This window comes from Hemitrygon akajei, chromosome 7 (genome assembly GCF_048418815.1).
Source record: "Hemitrygon akajei chromosome 7, sHemAka1.3, whole genome shotgun sequence".
Classification (NCBI taxonomy): Eukaryota; Metazoa; Chordata; class Chondrichthyes; order Myliobatiformes; family Dasyatidae; genus Hemitrygon; species Hemitrygon akajei.
This window is the reverse complement of record NC_133130.1, coordinates 80028353-80050391: the sequence shown is the minus strand read 5'-3', so window position 1 is coordinate 80050391 and position 22039 is coordinate 80028353. Positions and strand designations below refer to the sequence as shown.

General features: G+C 40.6%; 1 protein-coding gene across 1 annotated transcript in view; it reads left to right on the top strand.

Moving 5' to 3' along the window:
- The first annotated feature begins 5528 nt into the window (after positions 1-5528).
- The window catches only part of LOC140730133 (uncharacterized), a 79334-nt gene continuing 62823 nt past the window's right edge, over positions 5529-22039 (top strand). The window contains exons 1-2 of the mRNA XM_073050266.1: positions 5529-6411; positions 17592-17642. Coding sequence (XP_072906367.1) covers positions 5529-6411; positions 17592-17642 — 934 coding nt within the window. The remainder of the gene's footprint in view (positions 6412-17591; positions 17643-22039) is intronic.

Below are 22039 nucleotides of genomic sequence, written 5' to 3'. Positions count from 1 at the left end.
TGCGGGCATATTTAGCAAATATATAGAACAGGAACTGTTAACTGTCAACAAACTGTGCAAATGCAGATATAAATAAACAGCAATAAAGAACGAGCATGAAATAACAATATAACAGAGCCTTTAAATGATTGTAGCTATCCCGTGTAGTTCAAGAGCCGGGTGGTTCAAGGATTGTAACTGTTCTTGAACTTGGTGGTGCTAGTCCTGATGGCAGCAGTGAGAACAGAGCATGGCCTGGTTGGTGAGGGTTTTGATGATGGATGCTGCTTCTCTACGGCAATGTTTCATGTAGATGTGCTCCGTGGTTGGGAGGGTTTTACCCATGAGGTACTGGGTTGGAACCATTACCTTCTGTAGTATATTCCACTCAAAGGCATTGGTGTTCCCATACCAGGCTGTAAAACAGTCAGTAAACACACTTTCCACCACTTATCTGTAGAAATTTGCCAAGGATTTCAATGACATGCCAAACTTCCACAGACTCCTGAGGAAGTAGAGGCACTATCTTGATTTATTTGCAATAATATTTATATGATGGGTCCAGGACAGGTCCTCTGAAATAGTGACACCCAGGAACTTAAAGCTACTGACCCTCTCCACCTCTGAGCCTCCAATGATTACTGGCTTGTGAACCTTTGATTTCCCTCTCCTGTCTACAATCAGTTCCTTGGTCTTATTGACATCGAATGAGAGGTTGTTGTTATTACACCACTCAGCCAAGTTTTCAGTCTCCATCCTGTATGTTGATTCATCACCCCCTTTGATACAGCCCACAACACTGGTGACTTCCACAAGTTTGTATATGGTGTTGGAGCTGTACTTAGCCATACAGTCACAGGTGTAAAGTGAGTAGAGTGGGCTTGTTAATGGGCGGTCCTATATAGAAAATGCAGTCTGGCAAAGGGAGGGCTTTTGTTTTGGGAATGTTACGTACAAGGCCCCTACTCTTTCATGTTTCTGTCAAATGAGTTTACTTTCTTACAAGGCACCTAAAAAGCAATATGTATACATTTTTTAATTTTAAATCTAATTCTTATTTTTGTTTCAAATTATTCTCTTTTCATTATATTGATTTTTTTGGTGTTTTCTATATGTCATTTTTAAGCAATACTTCTCTGTTTTAGATTCTGAATCAATGTTGTGCCATTGTTCCTCTTCCACAAGTCAAGGAATTGCCCTCGGCATTACACGTGACTCAGATATTTGTTGAGTTGATGTTTACATTGTAGGAATATTGGCCCACTTGTGCTTCTGTATCATATTTAAGAGCAGTCCACACACATTCCAATTGCTACGTATCATTTAATATAAGCAGGCCCTATTGTTAAAAGCTGCCAGCTTTACAGTGGACTCATGTTTCTGTGACTTTTCTCTGTCCCCTACTTAAGCCAAGTTTTTAAAAACTCTTTCAAGATAAATAATTTAATGGTAAATGAATGTCGCCTGCCCATGCTAAGCACATGTCCAATGATACGGAACCATGTGTTCACTCAATCTGGTTTGAGAAAGGAATTGCAGACAGATAGAAGCAGTGAATTTTAGAGCTGGGCCAACTCATTCTTGGACGTTAATGCTGGCTTATGTCACTAGTTCCCTGACATTCTTTAAAGGAGCATCATTGCTGATACATCATGATTTCTGTTCCATTTGAACTGATGAAATCACACTCACAAGGCCATGTGTTATACTGTCACTCTGTTAGCTAGTCCCTGGTAATGTTGAGAAAACTCTAATCTTCAGAGTTATAGTTTTGTACAACATAGAAACAGGCCCTTTGGCCCACTGAGTCTATAATAATACTACTTCCTTGCATTAATTCTACATCTCAATATGCCTTGTTCACTCATCCAGATAACTCTTACATCTTAATACTGTTTCAGTCACCACCACCTCCTCTGGCATTTATTCCAAATATCAGCTACTCATTGTAAGAATTGGTAGTCGCCAACCAGTCGATCTTTGAGACTTTCCCAGTAGATCCCGAAAAAAAAAGAAAAATAAATGCTCAAGTACATTATGCCTGATAAACACTTTGATGCAAATTATGTAGTGACTTCTACTTTGAAAAAGGACCACTTCACAACTTCATGCCCAAAAGGAACAACTTTATCTAGGACGGTAAAACGATATTTGCATACAAAGGTTTCACTATTGTGCACCGGGCAGAAAAGACCAGACGGAAAACCCCACAACCCCGGAAACAATGTCACTTTACACACAGTTTCCGTAGCGGGAGTATTGCTATATTACCACGATCCTAATTGGTATTAACGTATCTTTAAAATGCTCTCATTACAACCCTTCTCCCCCTTTAAATTCCAACATTCCCCAAACGTACAAGAAATGGGAAACAAAAACAGTGGTGTCATTAGCTTGCGTACCCCTGAAACTTATACTTGTGTCTCAGTAAGATTACCAATACCAGGAAAGTTGAGGAGCTGAAATTGGGGTTGAAGGCCCAGCAAACATGCTGCTCAGAGGACGTGGATCAACAAGTATTAAAGGACTTGTCACTCTGTGAATATTTTTCACGACAGTTCGATGAATCCCTGGATGTAATGCAAACAGCTCAGTTTGTTGTATTTGTCAGAATGGCTTTCCAGGATTTTACAAAAAAGGAGGACTTCCTCACTCTGTTGCACTTAAAGGAGAGAACAAGAGGTGAGGATATTTACAATGAGTTTTAAAAAAATGTCCGTGAAAATGACATTCCATTCATAAACTGGTGGCAGTTACTACTGATGGGGCCCCAGCAATGCGCGGTGTGCGCATTGGTTTTATAGCACTGTGCCAATCATGACCCTGATTTTCCTGACTTCCTGGATTATCACTGTGTGATTCATCAGCAGGCCTTGGCTGGGAAGGTCGTGGACTTTTCTCTTGTATTAACACTGGTGGTCAAACTGATAAACCATCAATAACTCTCGGAGACAGGAAGTGAACGATAGGCTTTTATTAGCAGCAAAAAGTAACCACAACATCTTGGAGACTGAGGGAGGAGCAGTGCCTCCAATTGCCTTTATACAGGGGTCTGTGGGAGGAGCCACAGGAGCAGTCAGCAGAGGGGCGTGTCCAGACAGATAGTTTACCACACAAACTGATAAACTTGATTTGAGCAAAAGCGCTTCAGCACTGCTTATTCAAGGTGTTATTAATGAGCTCGATGCCGCTATGGCCTGTTGGATATGCTAGTTACAGTGTTTTCTTGGTTAAATGAAGTTGAAAGTTTGACAAAACCATTTTATTAGCCCAAATAAAGGGCTGCAAGTTAGAAGTACAATCTGAGCTGTTTTTTCTCTAAACAATTCAGTAGGTCGATCCTGCCTTTCACTAAGGCGGAGGTAGGGGATCTTGGGCTTAAAAAGATTGGTGACCACTATCCTAGATCACCTGCCCATTACCTTAAACCTATGCCCTTTAGTTTTAGCCACCATTACAATGATTGTCTCTGTGTATCTACACTTGATTGATGAAAGATGGTGTCATTGCAAGCTCCTCCCTGCAGATCCACTCATCACGTGTATTATAATCATTATTCCTCTCTGAGCCTCTCATTGTTTTAAGTTAAAGTTAAAGTCTGTCCCGAGCCTTATAGGCTCATCAGGCCAATGCTTATGTCGGTTTCCATGGCGCGAAGCGACTGAGTGTACGAGACTCCCCACCTCCCCCCCCGGATAGGACGCCAGTTGATCGCAAGGATAACCCCCAGCATTTTGTGGGTACCCATTTTCAGCTGGGTGGACTGGAGCATTGTGTGGTTAAGTGCCTTACTCAAGGACACAACATGCTACCCTGGCTGGGGCTCGAACTCACAACCTTCAGTCATTGTTTTATATATCCCTGTTAGCCTGTTTTCCTCCATGGAGACAGGCCCAGCCTACCCAATCTCTGAATAAACTCAGGTCCTTTAACCTAAGGACCTTTCCTGCACCCTGTAACTTGGTCACATCTTTCCTGTGGTGCAGTACCAAGAAATGCATGCAACACTCCGAACGCACCTAACCAGTATAATGTACAACTGTAACGTGATGACACAACTCTTGTACTCAGTACCTGTGCCAATAAAAGCAATCATGTGTCTGACTAATCCCTTAGTGTATGAGGAGGTAACAAAGAGACTAATTGAGTGTAGAGCAGTGGGTGTCATCTACATTATATGGATTTGTCTTCTGCAAGGTCCCACATAGCAGGCAGGCGTGGAATGTTAGATTACAGTGAATCCAGGGAATGATGGCTGTTTGGTTTTGTAATTGACTTAGTGAATGGTCGGGCCCTGGGGAAAGTTGTGGAACTGACTGCAGGAGGACAGGTACATTGATCGCCGAAAGTGGCATCTCCGGTAGACAGAGCTGTGAAGAAGGCATTTGGCATGCTGGACTTTCTCAGTCCGCATGGTGTACAGCAGTTGGGATGTTATGCTGCAGGTGTGCAAGACATTAGTGACAATGCTCGTGGAGAATTATCTACAGTTTTAGTTGCCATGTTGTTGGAAAGACATCATTAAACTGGAAAAAGCACAGAGGAAATTTATGAGGATGTTGCCAGAAATTATAGGGAGAGACTGGACAGGTTATGATATTATTCCTTGGAGTGTAGGAGACTAAGGGGTGACCTTATAGAGGCGCATAAAATAATGGGGGGCATAGATAGAGTCCCTGCACAAAGTGACTATCCTCAGCCAGGTTTAACATTATTTGCAAAGCCCTGAGGGCATTAAGATGCTGCAAAAGTGCAATGCTCTTGTTTTCTAAAGAGAAGGAGGAGAGGAACAGACTAATTGGATGCTTTTCTAATGAACTAACACAGGCTGGATGTCCACATTCTCTGCCACATTATTCTATGATCCTAGAAATCTAAATGGCTTCACATAACCTCAATCTATTGGCTAACAGTGGATTACTATCTTCTCTCAATATTGTTGTGCGTGGACCTAGTGCTGCCTATTTGCTTGCTAATTTTTGCAGCTGCAGAAGCCCAAGGTTCTCAGATGCAAACCACAGATGAAAGGCTGTTGTTTTATTGTAACTTTTTATGCATAATATTGAGTTGCTTTTGCATATGAAAGACAAGTGAATATTTTAAAAAAGCAGCCGCTACCCTGGTTTGAAGTGCATTTCGTGTTTTCGATGTTCATCTAAAGCAAGGGGAGATTTGCACTTATTTTATGCATACATTGCATGTTTTCTATAAAATGGACTACCCCACCAGATAATGGTTGATTCTTCCTTCCTCAGAACATGCTGTCCAGTATGCATTTATTTCAATCTGATCAAAGTGATTTCAGAATTGCAATACTTTTTAAGCAAGGACACATCTTATTCGAGGAAATATTCAAGGTTTTCCATAAATGCTTTATTTTAACTCATCAGCCGATTAATATTTATTTGCTGTGCTGCCTCACGATTGTAGAAATAAGACAACCATTTCTTTCTGTTCTGATCACCAAGAGAAGAAGAATACGATAATCGTTGGGGAAGTTCTAGTTCAGCCTCACTGGAGTACTTGGTTCTTTAACATCACTCAAGGACATGGCACGGGACGAAGGTAGCAGCCTTGCACGGAGAATTTTCTGTTGTGGTTGCCAAAGGTTTTGGAGAAGGGCTGCATCCCCAGGACTGCAGATACAGAATCGGTTTAGTTGTTTTACATCCAGTTCTCGGGATGTACTTGAAATGCAATATCAGGAGGACGCAGCATCTTTGCCAAGCAGTCAAGGACCAGCAGAAGGAGACCAGCAACAGGAACCCATTTTCAGAGGCCATGCAGCAGGTGAGAAGATATCCATTGGACGATCTTCAAGCTCCATTTCAACTGCACAAAAGGTGAAGCAGAAAAAGAAACTGACTTCTTTATCCTCCTTACCTCTCCAGAAGTGTGCTACTAAAAGCTACGCGAGTGTTAACAGTGAAGAGAATGCAGAATGTTACAGTGTGATGGGCACAGATGTTTTGCTCACCCCTCCTATGATCAACCTGATCCCTCCTACTCCATGCAATGTGTTCAATAATGATCAGTTTTTTGAAATAAACTCAGAGGAAGGAAGCATGACACTCTCTTCAGGCAGTGAATATGCAGACACCCCAGGAAGTCCAACTGGCAGGCATGCTGGAAGTTGCAAGACCAACCAAAGTCCTGAAATAAGGACAATCTGCGATACTTGCAGTGGGAATGTTAGCCACGTGGAAGGGGATGTGTCGGAGATACCTCCAAGCAACACTATAAAATCTGTTATATGTCTGCTTGATGAGACTTTAGAACTAAACAGAGATGAAGTTTCTTTACAGCAGAGGTTAAATTCCAACTGGAACTTAGAGGAAAAGCTTGATTCTGATGTTGAATCTAACAAGTTTAGTCACTTGAATCTGTTTGGAAACTATCAAGTGGCTCAGCTTCCCGAGTGCCCAAGGAGAAGTAAGTATTATCTATACATTTATGGTATACATGAAGTGAAGCTTGACATCTTGATTCTGCTGATTCCAGTTCTGCCTATCTAAGCAATCATTTATTTTCCTGACAGCGTGCCATGTTCTTGCAAAACTTTTGAGGTCAAATTGTGCCACGTTAGATATTTTAATTCATAATCCACACGCTTGTATCTGTTACCAAATTTATGTCAGTCACACAAGGGATGATATTATTCTTATGCGAACCTCCTAATGTGTTTCCAAGGAGATCATAGCAAGTTGCCCTGGGAATTACCTTCATTAAGCATTCAGGACTATTACATCTTCACTCTTCTGCCTTCCAATTTGCTCTAACTAACACTCTGATCCTTTCTCCAATTCCATGATTAACAATGGAACACACCACTGTGATCACCCACTGCCCCTTAGCCCACGATGGAGCTCTAGCTGATAACATCTCATGACTTTGGTCATCAAATGGATGTCAAATTGGTCAACATTCTGTATGCATTTTGATCACAGGAATGGATGCTTCTTGGTGGTATGTTTGGCCTCCTTAGTCTCAGTATTGGCTCTGTTTGCAATCTCTCTTTGAAATGCCAATGGACTGCTTTATGTTGCTTTGCAGATTTTAGATTTCACAATACAACTGATATCCTCTAAAATGGAAGCAGGAACAAGTCACGTGGTCCTCTGAAGCCTACTCCACCATTCAATATTACCACATCTCTCCTGTCTGTACCCTGTGACTCTTGACATTTTTGTAAACCAAAAATATGTCTCAGGCTTGAATATCTTAATTGATTCAGATTACTGTTCTCCTGGGGTCACAGCCCTCTGAGAGAAGAAGATGCTCTTTATCTCCTTCTTAAATGGGTGACCCTTGTCTGGAACAATGCTTTTGGTTCTGGACTGACCCACAAAGAGAGACATTGCTGCATCATATCCTCAAGCAACCTCAGAGTTTTAAGGTCTCCTCTTATTCTTCTAAATTTCAAGAAGTAAAGGCACAACCCGCCTAACCCTTCTTCATACAACAAACCTTCATTCTTGGAATTAATTTTGATTTTGTGAACGTTTCTTAACTTTCAATGCATATACATCCCTCCTTTAACAAGGACACTGAAACTATGCAATACACCCAGATGTTATCTCACCATTGCCCTGTGCAGTTGTGACAAGACTTTGCTACTTTCGTACTCCACCCACTTTCCAATAAAGGACAACATTCCATTTGCCTTCCTAATTACAGGTGCTTGCTGAATCTACTGTGAACTTCCTGTGCTTCTTACAGTATATAAGGACAGTTATACCCCATTGTACTTCAGCACAGAATAGTCTCTGTCCATTCAAGGAATATTCTGTTTTTTCCTACCCAAGCAGCGAGCTTCACGTTTTCCAACTTCTCAGCTGCTGTCAAATTTATGCTCATTGGCATCATCGGCAGGTTTGGCTGCAGAATACAAAGCACCTTTATCCAAATCATTATTCTAGAATCTAGAGTGTGAGCAGATCCCTGTGGCACTGCCCCAAATTAAATTTGCCATCCTGAAATCCAGATAGGCAGCATTTTGGTTGCCTTTATCCACTCTGCTTATATTTCCTGATGACAATAATAAAGCTATCACCTACTTCATGAAACCACATTGAATCTGTTTAGTTGTATAATCTTTCAAGTACTCTACTGTTACTTCCTGACTAATGGATTCCTGCATTTTTCTGGCTACCTGGTCTATAATTTCCTGTTTTATCAAGGGGAGAGAAGCAGGAATGGGTCATTCAACCTTCCTTTTCCATCACCATTCGAATAATAATGACAGATCTTTTATCTCAGTACCTCATATCCCTGACTGCACCACTATCAAACATTTATTGACCCCTATCTCATCCATACCCAGCAACTTCTCAGGTGGAGAAGGCCAAATTTTCACCCCTCTCCAGGTGAGGACATTTCTTTTATCTCACCCCTTAGGACCAAAGACCATAAGACATATGAGAAGAATAAGGCAATTTGGCTCAGTGAGTCTGCTCCATTATTCTATCATGGGTGATTTACTATTCCTCTCAACCCGATTCTTCTGCCTTCTCCCAAAAATCTTTCATGCCCTTACTAATCAAGAACCTTTCAATCTCTGTGTTAAATATACCCAGTGACTTGGTCTCCACAGCCATCTGTGGCAATGAAGTCCACAGATTCACCACCCTCTGGCTAAAGAAGTTCCTCCTCATCTCTGTTCTAAAGGGATGTCCTTGCATTCTGAGGCTGTGCCCTCTGATCCTAGACTCCACCACAAGGACCATCCTCTCTATGTTTATTCTATCTAGGCCTTTCAATGATCTGTAGGTTTCAAAGCAATTCACACATATTCTAAACTCCAGCATGTACAGGCCCCAGGCCATTCAATGCTCCTCATATGTTAACCGTTTCACTCCAGGATAATTTTTGTGAACCTCCTATGGATCCTCTCCAATGCCAGCACATCTTTTCTTAGATAAGGGGCTTAGATAAGGCGCTCGCTATACTCCAAGTGTGATCTGACCAAGTTCTTTTACAATTCTTACATCCTTGCTTTTATATGCTAGAACTCTTGAAATGAATGTGATCATTGCATTTGCCTACCTTACCTATGTCTCAATCTGCAAATTAAGCATTAGGGAATCCTGCATGGGAACTCCCAAATCCTTTTGCACTTCTAATTTCTGAATTTTCTCCTCATCTATAAAGTAGCCCGTGCCTTTATTCTTTCTACCAAAGTGGATGGCCATACACTTCCCTACACTATATTCCATCTTCCACTTTGCACATTCGCCAAATTTGTCTAATTCTTTCTACAGATTCCCTGTTTCCTCAACACTACCTGCTCCACCATACTGTATAACGTGAAAAGAAGCGCTCCCAGCACCGAACCCTGTGGAATACCATTAGTCACGGGCAGCAAACCAAAAAAGGTCCCCTTCATTCTCACTCTTTGCCTCCTGCCAGACAGCCTAATTGCTATCCATGCTAGTATATTTCCTGTATTACCAATGACTCTTATTTTGTTTAGCTGCCTCATATATCTGATACCTTGTCATAGCTTTCTGAAAATCCAAGTAGACAACATCCAATGACTCTATTTTGTCTATCTTGCCTGTGTTTCCTCAAAGAATTCCAACAAATTTATCTGGGAAGATTCCCCTTTAAGGAAACCTTGCTGACTTTGGCCCAATTTATTGTACCCCAAAACCTCATCCTTAATAATGGACTCTAACATCTTACCAGCCACTGAAGTCAGGCTAGCTGTCCTATAATCTCCAGTATTTTGCCTTCCTCCCTTCTTAAAGAGTGGTGTGATATATACGTAGACTGATTATATGCCCATAAAGTGACACTAGGCACAGGAGTGTCTGTACATAAGGTGACTGACAGTAATAATAAAGTACTGGTGGTTGGCAGTGTGGAGTGGGGGTGTTGATCAGCCTTACTGCTTGGGGAAAGAAAATGGTTTTGAGATTGGTTGTCCCGGTACAGATGCTACATAACCCTCTCATCTGATGGATGTGGGACAAACAGTCCATGAGCAGGGTGGCTGGGATCCTTCATGATGTTACTGGCCATTTTCTGGCACTTCTTGGTATACAGACAGCATGTCCTCAATGGTTAGTAAGCTGGAACCAGTGATGCATTGGGCAGTTTTGACTACCCATTCTAGAGCCTTCTTGTCTGCCACAGTGCACTTTCCATGCTATGCAGTGAGGCAGCTTGTTAGGATGCTCTCTACTGTGCACATCAATGCTCACGTCGTTCTACAGATGCAAAGTCCAGCTCTCTTCAGCCTTCTCACAATGTAGAAGCATTGGTGAGATTTCCTGATTGTGCAGAATGTGTTCTCAGACCACGACAGTTGTGTGCTCCCAGGAGTTTGAAATTGCTCGCCGTTTTCCAGCTGTGCTACCGATGTAAAGAAGGATATGAGATGTGTGAGTCCTCTCGAAGTTGATAACTGTCTCCTTTGTCTTAACCACAAACATTTGACAGGACAGGCAATAGGGGAAATATTAACTATTACCTTTTTTTTTAGAGGGTTAAAATAGGGACTGAAGGGGGATCTGCAGGAAGGAAAATGGTGTCACTCATTTTGACATATGTCCATGCATTGGATGATTTCCAGAACATAACTAGCATATAACTGATAAGAGTAGTTTATTCTGTACAATCCACAGGCTGGCCAACAATTATAATGAGGAAAAGCAGAACAAAAGGTTGATTATAAAGAACACTTGTCTTGATTACATCTTTATTTCAATTATTGCAGTGGGTGCAAGAAAACTTTGTTTAGTTGAATAAATATTTAAACAGGCGTTTTTCAAATGATTGAGTTTTGTGTTGCTTTGATGGCTTAATGGAGATGTATCTGTGGCTCAGTCAGTTGTTCACTTACTTCTGAGTCTGAAGGCTGTGGGTTCAATTCCCTGTCCAGAGGCCTGAACAATGTTAGCAGGCTATCATTCACATGAAACACTCAGTCAATCTCTTTCTGTCCTCTCTGAGAGTCCCAAGCACAGTCTTTTTTTTAAAGTAAGGGAGTATTCACTGTTCTAGTTAGCATTTATTACTTAACCATTGTCAATTGAAACTTATCACCTGTGTACTATTATGTTGCAACACAGCAGCTTGCAGTATTTAGGTTGACGACCCAAGTCCTTTACTTTATTTGGGAAATCCTGGAGATCTGAAGGCTGCTGTATACTGTAACTGCAAGTCTTTGTTTCTTTTCAAGCGCTTGGAGCTGAAATGAACCCTAACCCACTTCAGTGGAGCTGATAAGCCCTGAAATTATGTTACCCTCCATTTTAATGCAATCATCAACTTCTCTAGTTTGAACTAAAATAATGAAATAGTACAACAGCAGCTTAAGCATTCATCTGCCAATTTTGACAAAACTGATTTTAAGAGCCTAGAAACTGTAAATGGAGACTTCCTAATCTCTATTTAGTTTAGAAACCAGATTCATCTCGTATGTGGGCGGTATATCAATAACTTCCTGCATCGGGCGGATGTATTGAGTCCAGTCAAGACAAGTTTTTTGCCCTGTGCAGTGTGGTGAGGTACAGGTACAGTGAAAATCTCGCTTGCAGCAGTATCACAGGTTGAGAGAACACAGAGAAAATAAAGTATGCGTAAATTATACAAGATGATGAGGGACAAGACGCTCATGCAAAAATAATCAGAGTCAAGTCCATGGTGGCACAAGGGGTGGTTCATTGTGTTACGTTGCTGAGCAAGGATAAGGGTTGTGAAGGTTGGTTCAAGAACAGCTGAGTAATTGATACTGGAATGAAATACTTCCTTGGTAAGGTAAGGTTTGTTACTTGTGGCCTTTTATCTACTTCACCACCAATTTCAGGTGTGGGAATTCAGCTCAAAAGCTTCAGAATCAAAGTTCAAAGTAAATTTATTAACAAAGTACATATATGTCACCATATACAACCCTGAGATTCATTTTCCTATGGGTATACTCAAGAAGTCCATAATAGAATCAATGAAAGGCCACACCAACGTGAACATTCAACCTGTATGCAAACTGAAAATACAAAAAGAGAGAATTAACAATAATAAGTAAATGAGCAATAAATATCGAGAACATGATATGAAGAGTCCTTGGAAGTGAGTCCATAGATTGTGGAAACATTTCAATGATGGGCCAAGTGAAGTTAAGTGAAGTTATCCCATTTGGTTCAAGAGTTTAAAATTTATGCTTGCAAGGAAGTAAAGAGCAGAATATCTTCTGTAAAAAAAAAGTAGTTTTAAATGATCTAGTCTATTTTAAGAAATACAGTACTATTAAACTTTAAAACAACATGTTTCATAATAACATGTTCCCACATTAATTTCTCGCAGAATGATCAATAATGTATACAGTAATTTCTGCTATTTTTCATATTGCAATTATAGCTCTTGTTTTTAGCCTGACTTCTGTAAATGTTAATCTTTTTCTTCCTATCTACTACTGTCAAACAATTGACTGCTCTGCGAAAAATCTTGAATTTCCAAGACAAATATGGAAAATCCTTTGTGCATTTATACTGGATTAAGAGCCAAACTTCCCTAGATAGGGGGCTATTTTTGTAAATTGTGCAGAATTATCTTTTTTTTTATCTGAGCTTGTTCTAATCACCATTCAATAAAAGCCAACAGCCTTCAGAATTATTTTGTGCAACCCAGATTCTGGCAGAGGTATAGAGAAGTAATCAGCACATTTTGGCAAAATGTTTCTTATTTGGCACAAGCATAATTATAGATGTTTTAAGTCTTTTCATCTACAATGAAATAATGGTTAGCAAACGTTTGCTTCTCTTACTGACTGCTTGTAGAAAAATACTTAAAATGTACAAAGCCATTAGCATGACCCCTAAATGCTCAAATTGTATATTATAGGATGACACTACCTTCTTTATTAAAATTGTTGTAAATCAATCAAAAAAATGTTCTTTCATAAAAGGGAAATATAATTTGATGATGTGGCAGGGATCCTGGAAGGGGAAGGGGAAGGATACTGCCTGCAATCAATACAAAGTAGGAAATCAGTTGGCCTATTGCCTGTGGAAAATATAGGTTATCTGCAAGCCATCCATTTAATATCAATGAAATCAGTATAATTTGCTGTGTCCTATCATCCAAGATCAGAACTAGCTCTAGATACTAGTTCAGTCATGCCATAGTCATGTGGAATTGCAAAGGGATAGGTGTTTCCCTTAGAGCACCCGAGGTCAATTATATATCCCCTAGAGTAAGGGGTCCTAGCCTAGGCACTATGGACCACTTGCTTAATGGTATTGGCCCATGGCATAACAAAGCTTGGGAACCCCTGACCTAGAGAATGACTATATTCTCATCACAATCCACATTAAATCTAATTGACTCCCTGCTCCAAAGTAACTTTGAATGATAAGAAACTGAATTTGAAATTCCTGGAAGTGAAAGCAGTTGTATATAGAGCCTGGATCTTCCAGCTTTCCCATCAGTGTGTTCCATCAAACATTCCGGCATGTTTCGAATATTGTACATTCCTCCATCATAAATTGTTGGCCTTATCCAAACGTCATAAATATTACCAAAATAATAAGAAATTTGCATGCAATGGATATGACATAAAGATTTTCTACTACTATTGGAACAGCTTAAAGCAATATTTCATTGTTCATCTTCATGCGTACAGAACAATTTCCTAATAGCTGATCATAAACACAAAAGACTCTACAGATGCTGGAAATCCAGAGGTTTCTTCCCCCTTCGTTTCCAGTCCTGCTGAAAGGCATCAACCCTAAACATTTTCTGTTTATTCTTCTCCATAGATGCTACTTGACCTGTTGAATTCCTCCTGCAATTTACATTTGCTTCCTGATGGCTGATACTTTGGTAGGTCGAAGGTATCAGAACTGGATTGCTATTGATGGTATTTTAAGAAGGGCCATTACCTTTAGTCTCATGAAAGTATCGGTGTGGCGGCCCAAAGATTAAAGTGTCAAATCATCAAGGAATTCAGAGTCTATTTCTCTGAATTGTATCTACTGATAACAGATTTGTTTTCCACTTAAATCATCATGGTCCCATTAGGTAGAATGATTTACAGGGCCTTGTAAATGAAATCAGCCCCCAACCCTTTGTTCACATAAATGAGTATTACAACCAGGGATTTTGATCAATTTAAATGAGAATTGTTATTTGTGATCACATGCTTCTTTTTCAAAGTAGAGCCCAAAAACAGGGAAAATTGTAAAGCATGCAAGACTGAAAATTCAAAAACAGGGATTGGAAATCCGGTCAGGATTGATGGGAAGATGAATGCTGCTAAATAAAAATCTGCCAGACAGTTTATGCTGGGGAGGAAGTTCATTTTTTAGCAGGACAACAACCAAAGCACACTGCCAGAGCAATCATAGCTTCAAATGGAAAAGGAAGTTAATGTCCTTGAATGGCCTATTTAGAGTCCTGACCTTAATCCGATCGAACATCTCTGACAAGACCTCAAGATTGCTGTCCACTGCCACTCCCCAACTAACCTGGCACAGTTTGAGCAATTATTGCAAAGAAGAATGGACAAAGCTTGCTCCATCACGTTGTGCAAAGCTAATAGAGACTTATCCAAAAAGACGACTGGCCATAATAGCTGCGAGAGGTGGTTCAACTAAGTACAGAGCAAAGGGGGATGAATACTTTTGAACTGCTGACATTTCAGTTTTTGAAGTTTTTGTTTTTCATGCTTTACAATTTTCCCTGTTAATTGCGCTTTACTGTGAAAAAGAATCAAAGTTCAAAGTAAATTTATTATCAAAGTGCATATATGTCACCATATAAAACCCTAAGATTCATTTTCTTACAGGCAATAAATCCAAATTAGAATAATAACTATAATAAAATCAATGAAAAATTACATTACCTGAGCATTCAACCAATGTGCAAAAGACAACAAACTGTGCAAATACAATAAAAAATAAATAATAAATAAATACACAATAAGTATTAAGAAAATGAAATAAAGAGTCCTGAAAGTGTGCCCATACGTTGTGGGAACATTTCAATGATGGGGCAAGCGAAGTTGAGGGCAGTTATGTATCTTCTTTGGTTCAAGAGCCTGATGGTTGATGGGTAATAACTGTTCCTGAACCTAGTGGTGTGAGTCCTGGTGCTCCTGTACCTTCTTCCCAATGGCAGCAGTGAGAAGAGAGCACAACATGGATGTTGCATTCCTGCAACAACACTTCATATAGATGTTTTCAATAGTGGGGAGGTTTTTATCCATGATGGATTGGGTTGTATTCACTCCTTGTAGGATTTTCCATTCAAGGACGTTGGTGTTTCCATACCCGGCTGTGAAGCAGTCAATATATTCTACACTACACATCTATAGAAGTTTGCCAAAGTTTTAGATGTCATGCCAAATCTTTGCAAACTCCTAAGGAAGTAAAGGCACTGCTGTGCTTTCTTCATAATTGCCCTTTTGTGCAGGGCCCAGAACAGGTCCTCCAAAATAATACCACGGAGGAATTTAAAGTTGCTGTCTCTCTTCACCTCTGATGAGGACTGGCCCAGGGACCTCTAGTTTCCTCCTCCTGAAGTCAATGATCAGTTCCTTGTTCTTGCTGACACCGAGTTGCAGGTTATTGTTGTGTTTCCACTCAGCAAGATTTTCAATCTCCCTCCCATATGCTGATTTGTCATCACCTTTGATTCAGCCTATGACAGTGGTGTTGTCAGCAAACTTGAATATGGCATTGGAGCTGTGCTTAGCCACACAGGCATAAGTGTATTGAATACTGAGCTGCAGTTGATAAAGAGCATCCTGATGTGTGCAGCTTTGCTGTCCAGGGTTGAGTGAAGAGCCAATGAGATGGCATCTGCTGTGGACCCATTGCTCGGGTAGGCAAATTGGAGCAGATCCAAGTTGCTTCTCAGGCAGGAATTCATATGTTTCATCACCACGCTCTCAAAACACTTCATCGTTGTGGATGTATGTGCTACTGGACGATCTTCATTGAGGCAGGTTACTACGTTCTTCTCAGGTGTAAGTGAAGTCTATTTGAAACAGGTGGTTACCTCGGACTGCTGAAGTGAGAAGGTAAAGATCTTCATGAATACTCCAGCCAGTTGATCATCACAGGTCTTTAGTACTTGGTCAGATGCCCTGTCCAGGCATTATGCTTCTCACAGGTTCACCCTCTGGAAGGCTGCTCGCATGTTGGCTTCAGAGACTGAAATCATAGGATCATCAGTGGTTGTCATATTTCCTCCATATTTTTTTACCATCAAAGGCATTGAAGTGACCTGGAAGCAAAGCCCTGTTGTCGCCTATGTCGCTTAATTTAACTTTATAAGAGGTGATGGCATGCAAGTCCTGCCACATTTATTGCGTATTTCTTGTTCATTGAAATTTAGTTCGAGTTGCCACTTCACCTGTGAGATGACTTTCTGGAGGTCGTACCTACACCTTCTGTACCTTCCTTGGTCACCAAACTTGAATGTCTCTGACCTGGCTCTCAGCAGACACTGATTCTCATGGTTCGTCCACGGCTTCTGGTTGGAGAAGACTGAAGGATTTAATGGGCACACTAATCTACAGTTGTTTTAATAAAGTCCATGACAACCATTCATTCAGATCCACAGATCCTGTACAAGGCCCAGTCCACCAGCCTGTAGCCACTCCTCTGCCTCCTGTGAGCACCTCTCTGTGGTCCTAACCTCGGGAGCTTTGTACTTTAGCATCTGCCTGTGTGTAGGTAGGAGAAGGACAGCCAAGTGATCCAATTTACCAAAATGTGGTCTGGCCAAGGAACGGTAAGCATTCCTTATCCGAGTATGACAGTGGTCTAGTGTGTTGGGAAGTCTGCTTCTAAAGGTTATATGCTGATGGAAATTGGCCAGGGCTTTCTTCAAACAAGCCTAGCTGAAGTCCCCAGTTATGATTTGAAATGCTTTGGGATGGACTGTTTCTTGTTTGGAAACGGCACCTCAAGTGCTTGATTATAGTCTGCTGCTGGTGATATGTAAACTGTGGTCAGGAATATGGAGGAGAACTCCTTAGGTAACTAGAATGAGCGGCATTTGACCATTAGGTGTTCAAGGTCAGGGGAACACCAGTTCAACACAACCACCACATTGGACCACTACTGAGAGCTTATCATGAAAAACATACCTCCACCTTTTGCCTTTTCTGAATCAGCAGTTCGGTCCATCCTGTAAACTGAGAAGACTTCAGGTCTGATCATTGTACCTGGCATGCTGGGAATAAGACATACCTCCATTAGACATAGAACTTAATAATCTCTCATTTCCCTCTGATAAAGTAACCTTGCCCTCAGGTTCTCAATTTTGTTCTCCAATGGCTGCACATTTGCTAACAAGATGCTGGGTAGAGGGGGTCTCACAAATAAACAGATAATTCACAAATATTCTCAGTCAAATCCCTGTTTGTAAGACTTATTTATGTGAACAAAGGGTTGGGGGCTGAATAATTTTACAAGGCCTTCTTGTATGAGGCATCCTTCAGCCTTGTGAATACATCAGACAGCCTATATAAGTGCTGCAATGGTAGTCATGCTTGTGGTTAGCCACACGTATCTCAAATAGCAAATCAATTGTGCTGAACCCAATGATTAATTTAATTAGAAAGGAATAATTTCTACCCATAAATGTCTTTTGTTTTCCAGAAAATTTCAACTCAGGCATCAACCTTTTGCAGTTCACTGAACAGAACTTGGGTAAGCAAACAATGCTAAAGTATCAGAAGATGTTCTCCCTTTCTGAACTGGCCTCACACTCTCATCAGGTTTGAAATAACTTCCTTAACATTTCTTTGGAACTGAACTCTGCCACTTTAATTAAAAGAGAAATGTTTCCTATGATCCAGCAATTAGAATTTATCATGGTAGTTGATAATCTTCTCACACAAAGTTTCAGATAAGTGAAAAGGCACTAACACCTGTTAACCATTTGCCCCACTCTCTGGGACTGAGTTTGTTAATGCATTCATGGAATTTAGGAAGAAAAAAGTGATTCAACCCATCAGACTCATATGGCCTCTTTGAATGATCAGTTATGCTTAATAATGTATTTTACATAACCCATATGGTCTTCATACCTAAATTCCCATTGTAAAATGTTTATGGAATCAGTCACCATTTTGAGGTAAGGTATTCTAGGGTCCAGATGGGTCCCTGAAGAATAAACAATATCACTGCATATCCCCTACCATTCTTTCACCAATGATTTTGAAATTAAGACCTTGGGGTACGATTTTATTTTATTAAAATTCATAGCCCTTCATTTCTAAAATATGTTCATGGAGACCCACTTTTCTATCTATCTATATATATATATATATATATATATATATATGTATATGTATATATATATAAACCTCAAAGGGTTAAATTGTTAAATTAAATACAATGTATTAGACCTATCAGTTTAAAACTGTCAGTTCACATCAATGGCTATAGGTGTGGGGAAAAGCTTACTGTTGGAATATTGGGTTGGAACTAGGCCTCATTTATAAAGGACACATGATCTTCATTCAGTCACCTTTTGAAAATGGTTGATTATATTGAGAAAAGTCCGCCTGCAGCATTCTTCACAGATCACTTGGTGAGTATCATTACTGTTGCAAGTAAACCAATAATAGTTTGCTTGGAGTTGCCATGCTGTATTTCGTCTTTCTGGAGTGCATTTCAAAATATCTTATAGGCCATACCCTGTTCTAAGCAGTTCTCTTCGTTATGTCTCAAAAAGAAAGAACGGAATTCAAAACATTCATTAAATGAGAAGTATTCTCTCTCATCTCCCATTTTCCATGGAGTCATAGAGCAGCACAGCACAGAAACAGCCCTTCAGCCCATCTATTCTGTACCAGACTATTTTTCTGCTTCAGCACAGTGAACCACACCTGGACCATAGCCTCCATACCACTTCCATCCATGAATTTACCCAAACTATTAAAAGTTCAAATCAAACCCAGCCCCATCACTTTCGCTAGCAATTCATTCCGTACTTGCACCACCCTCTGTGTGAATAAATTTCTCATCAAGTTCCCCTTAGGTATTTCACCTTTCATCCTCAACCTATGACCTCAGTTGTAATCTCACATAATCTCAGTGGGAAAAAAACCTACTTGCCTTTACACAAACTATACCACTCATAATATTTTTTACACCTTGAATCAGAATCAGGTTTATTATCACCGTAAAATTTGTGAACTTAGCAGCAGCAGTTCAGTGCTACATATAATATAGAAGAGAGAAAAAAGATTTTAAAAAATAATAAAAAATAAATAAATATATCAATTACCATATACATATATTGAATAGATTAAAAATTGTGCAAATACAGAAATAAGATACATTAAAAAAGTGAGGTAGTGTTCACAGGTTCAATGTCTATTTAGGAATCGGATGGCAGAGGGGAAGAAGCTGTTCCTGAATCATTGAGTGTGTGCCTTCAGGCTTCTGTACCTCCTACCTGACGGTAACAGTGAGAAAAGGGTATGGCCTGGGTGCTGGAGGTCCTTAATAATGGATGCTGCATTTCTGAGACACGATTCCTTGAAGATGTCCTGGGTACTTTGTAGGCTGTACGGAAGATAGAACTGACTAGATTTACCACTCTCCGCAGCTTCTTTCGGTCCTGTGCGGTAGCACTGCCCCCATCCCGGCCCCACTCACAGACAGTGATGCAGCCTGTCAGAATGTTCTCCATGGTACATCTATAGAAGATTTTGAGTGTGTTTGTTGACATACCAAATCTCTTCAAACTCCTAATGAAGTATAGCTGCTGTCTTGCCTTCTTTGTAACTGCATTGATATGTTGGGACCAGGTTAGATCCTCAGAGATCTTGACACCCAGGAATTTGAAACTGCTCACTCTTTCCATTTCTGATCCCTCTATGAGGATTGGTATATGTTCCTTCATCTTATCCTTCCGGAATTCCACAATCAGTTCTTTCGTCTTACTGACGTTGAATGCCAGATTGTTTCTGCGACACTACTCCACTAGTTGGCATATCTCACTCCTGTACACATCACCACCTGAGATTCTACCAACAGTGGTTGCATCGTCAGCAAATTTATAGATGGTATTTGAGCTGTGTCTAGCCACACAGTCACAGGTATACAGAGAGTAGAGCAGTGGGCTAAACACACACCTGACATGCACCAGCGTTGATCGTCAGTGAGGAGTACATGTTATCACTAATCCGCACAGATGGTGGTCTTCCACAGATTGTGATCAAATCTCCCTTTACTCTCTGATCTTCCAGGGAATAAAGTCCTAACCTAGTCAACCTTTCCCTATAATTCAGGTCCTCAAGTCCCTTTGACAAGCTTGTAAATGTTCTCTGTACTCTCCCAGTCTTATTGATACCTTACCTCTAGGTAGGTGATGTAAATCGGAATCAGGATCCAGTGTATTATTACTGATATATGTTGTGAAATTTGTTGCTTTGTGGCAGCAGTACTGATCAATATATATAAGACACAGCAAAAAATATAAAAAAGTAAATAAGTTGTACAAAAATGAGCAAAATAATAAGGGAACATTTAAGGATTCGTGGACCATTGAGAAATGTGATGGCAGAAGGAAGAAGCTGTTCCTGAAGTGTTGCATGTGTGTCTTCAATTCCTATATCTCCTCCCTGAAAGTAGTACTAAGAAGAGGGCATGTCTGAGATGCTGAGGGTCCTTAATGATGGATGGCACCTTCTTAAGGCAACTGCTTTTGAAGATGTCCTCAATGTCCTCATGAGGTTAATTCCCGGGATGGCAGGACTGTCATATGTTGAAAGATCGGAGCAACTGGGCTTGTACACACTGGAATTTAGAAGGATGAGAGGGGATCTGATTGAAACATATGAGATTATTCAGGGATTGGACACGCTAGAGGCAGGAAACATGTTCCCGATGTTGGGGGAGTCCAGAACCAGAGGCCACAGTTTAAGAATAAGGGGTAGGCCATTTAGAACAGAGTTGAGGAAAAACTTTTTCACCCAGAGAGTTGTGGATCTATGGAATGCTCTGCCTCAGAAGGCAGTGGAGGCCAATTCTCTGGATGCTTTCAAGAAAGAGTTAGATAGAGCTCTTAAAGATAACGGAGTCAAGGGATATGGGGAGAAGGCAGGAACGGGGTACTGATTGTGGATGATCAGCTATGATCACATTGAATGGCGGTGCTGGCTCGAAGGGCCGAATGGCCTACTCCGGCACCTATTGTCTAATGCTGGGGAGACTAGTACCTGTAATAGAGCTGGTTGAGTTTACAACCTTCTGCAGCTTTTTCCAATCCTGTACGTTGGAGCCTCCATACCAGATGGTGATGTATCCAGTCAAAAGACTGCCCATGATGCATATGTAGAAATTTGCTAGAATCTTTAGTGACATAGCAAAAAATTCCTATTGTATTTAACCACTGATGTGCCTTTTTATTAATTGCATTAAATTGTTGGGCCCAGGATAGATCTTCAGAGATGTTGACATCAAGGAACTTAAAGCTGCTCATCCTTTCTACTGCTGACCCCTAAATGAGGCCACGTGTATGTTCTCCTGATTTTTCTTTCCTGAAGTCCACAATCAATATCTTAGTCTTACTGACTTTGAGGGCAAGGTTTTTTTGTGACAGCACTCAACCAGCAAACAATCTCACTCTTATGATCTCTAGTTCTTGCTTCAGTCATTCCCCCCTCAAATATGGCCATATCATGCTCGTTATGTTCAGCAGAGCAAGATGGGATCTAAAATAATATTTTCAGGATGATCAGGTGTATTATCCTAAAGCAAAGTAGTGGAAATACACAGAAGCGCAGCATTAGGAGCAAAAGGAGTGCACCACATCACTAACAACCCTCCTGCCCCAACCCATCAGGTATCGTCTGCCCCGTCTGTGGAAAAGTCTAGTGTGATTCCCATGTTGGCTTCATTAGTTAGCTCAAAATTAGATTGGAATCAAGTCTTCCTCAATCCTGAGGGACTAGCAGAGAAGAAAGTGGTCAATATTTATCCCCTGATCAACATCGCTGACAAAAGCAAATTGTCTGGTCACAAGCATCTGTTTTCTCTGTACAGAACTGCAGCCATTACAATAGTGACTTCATTTCAAATCATTCTTCATT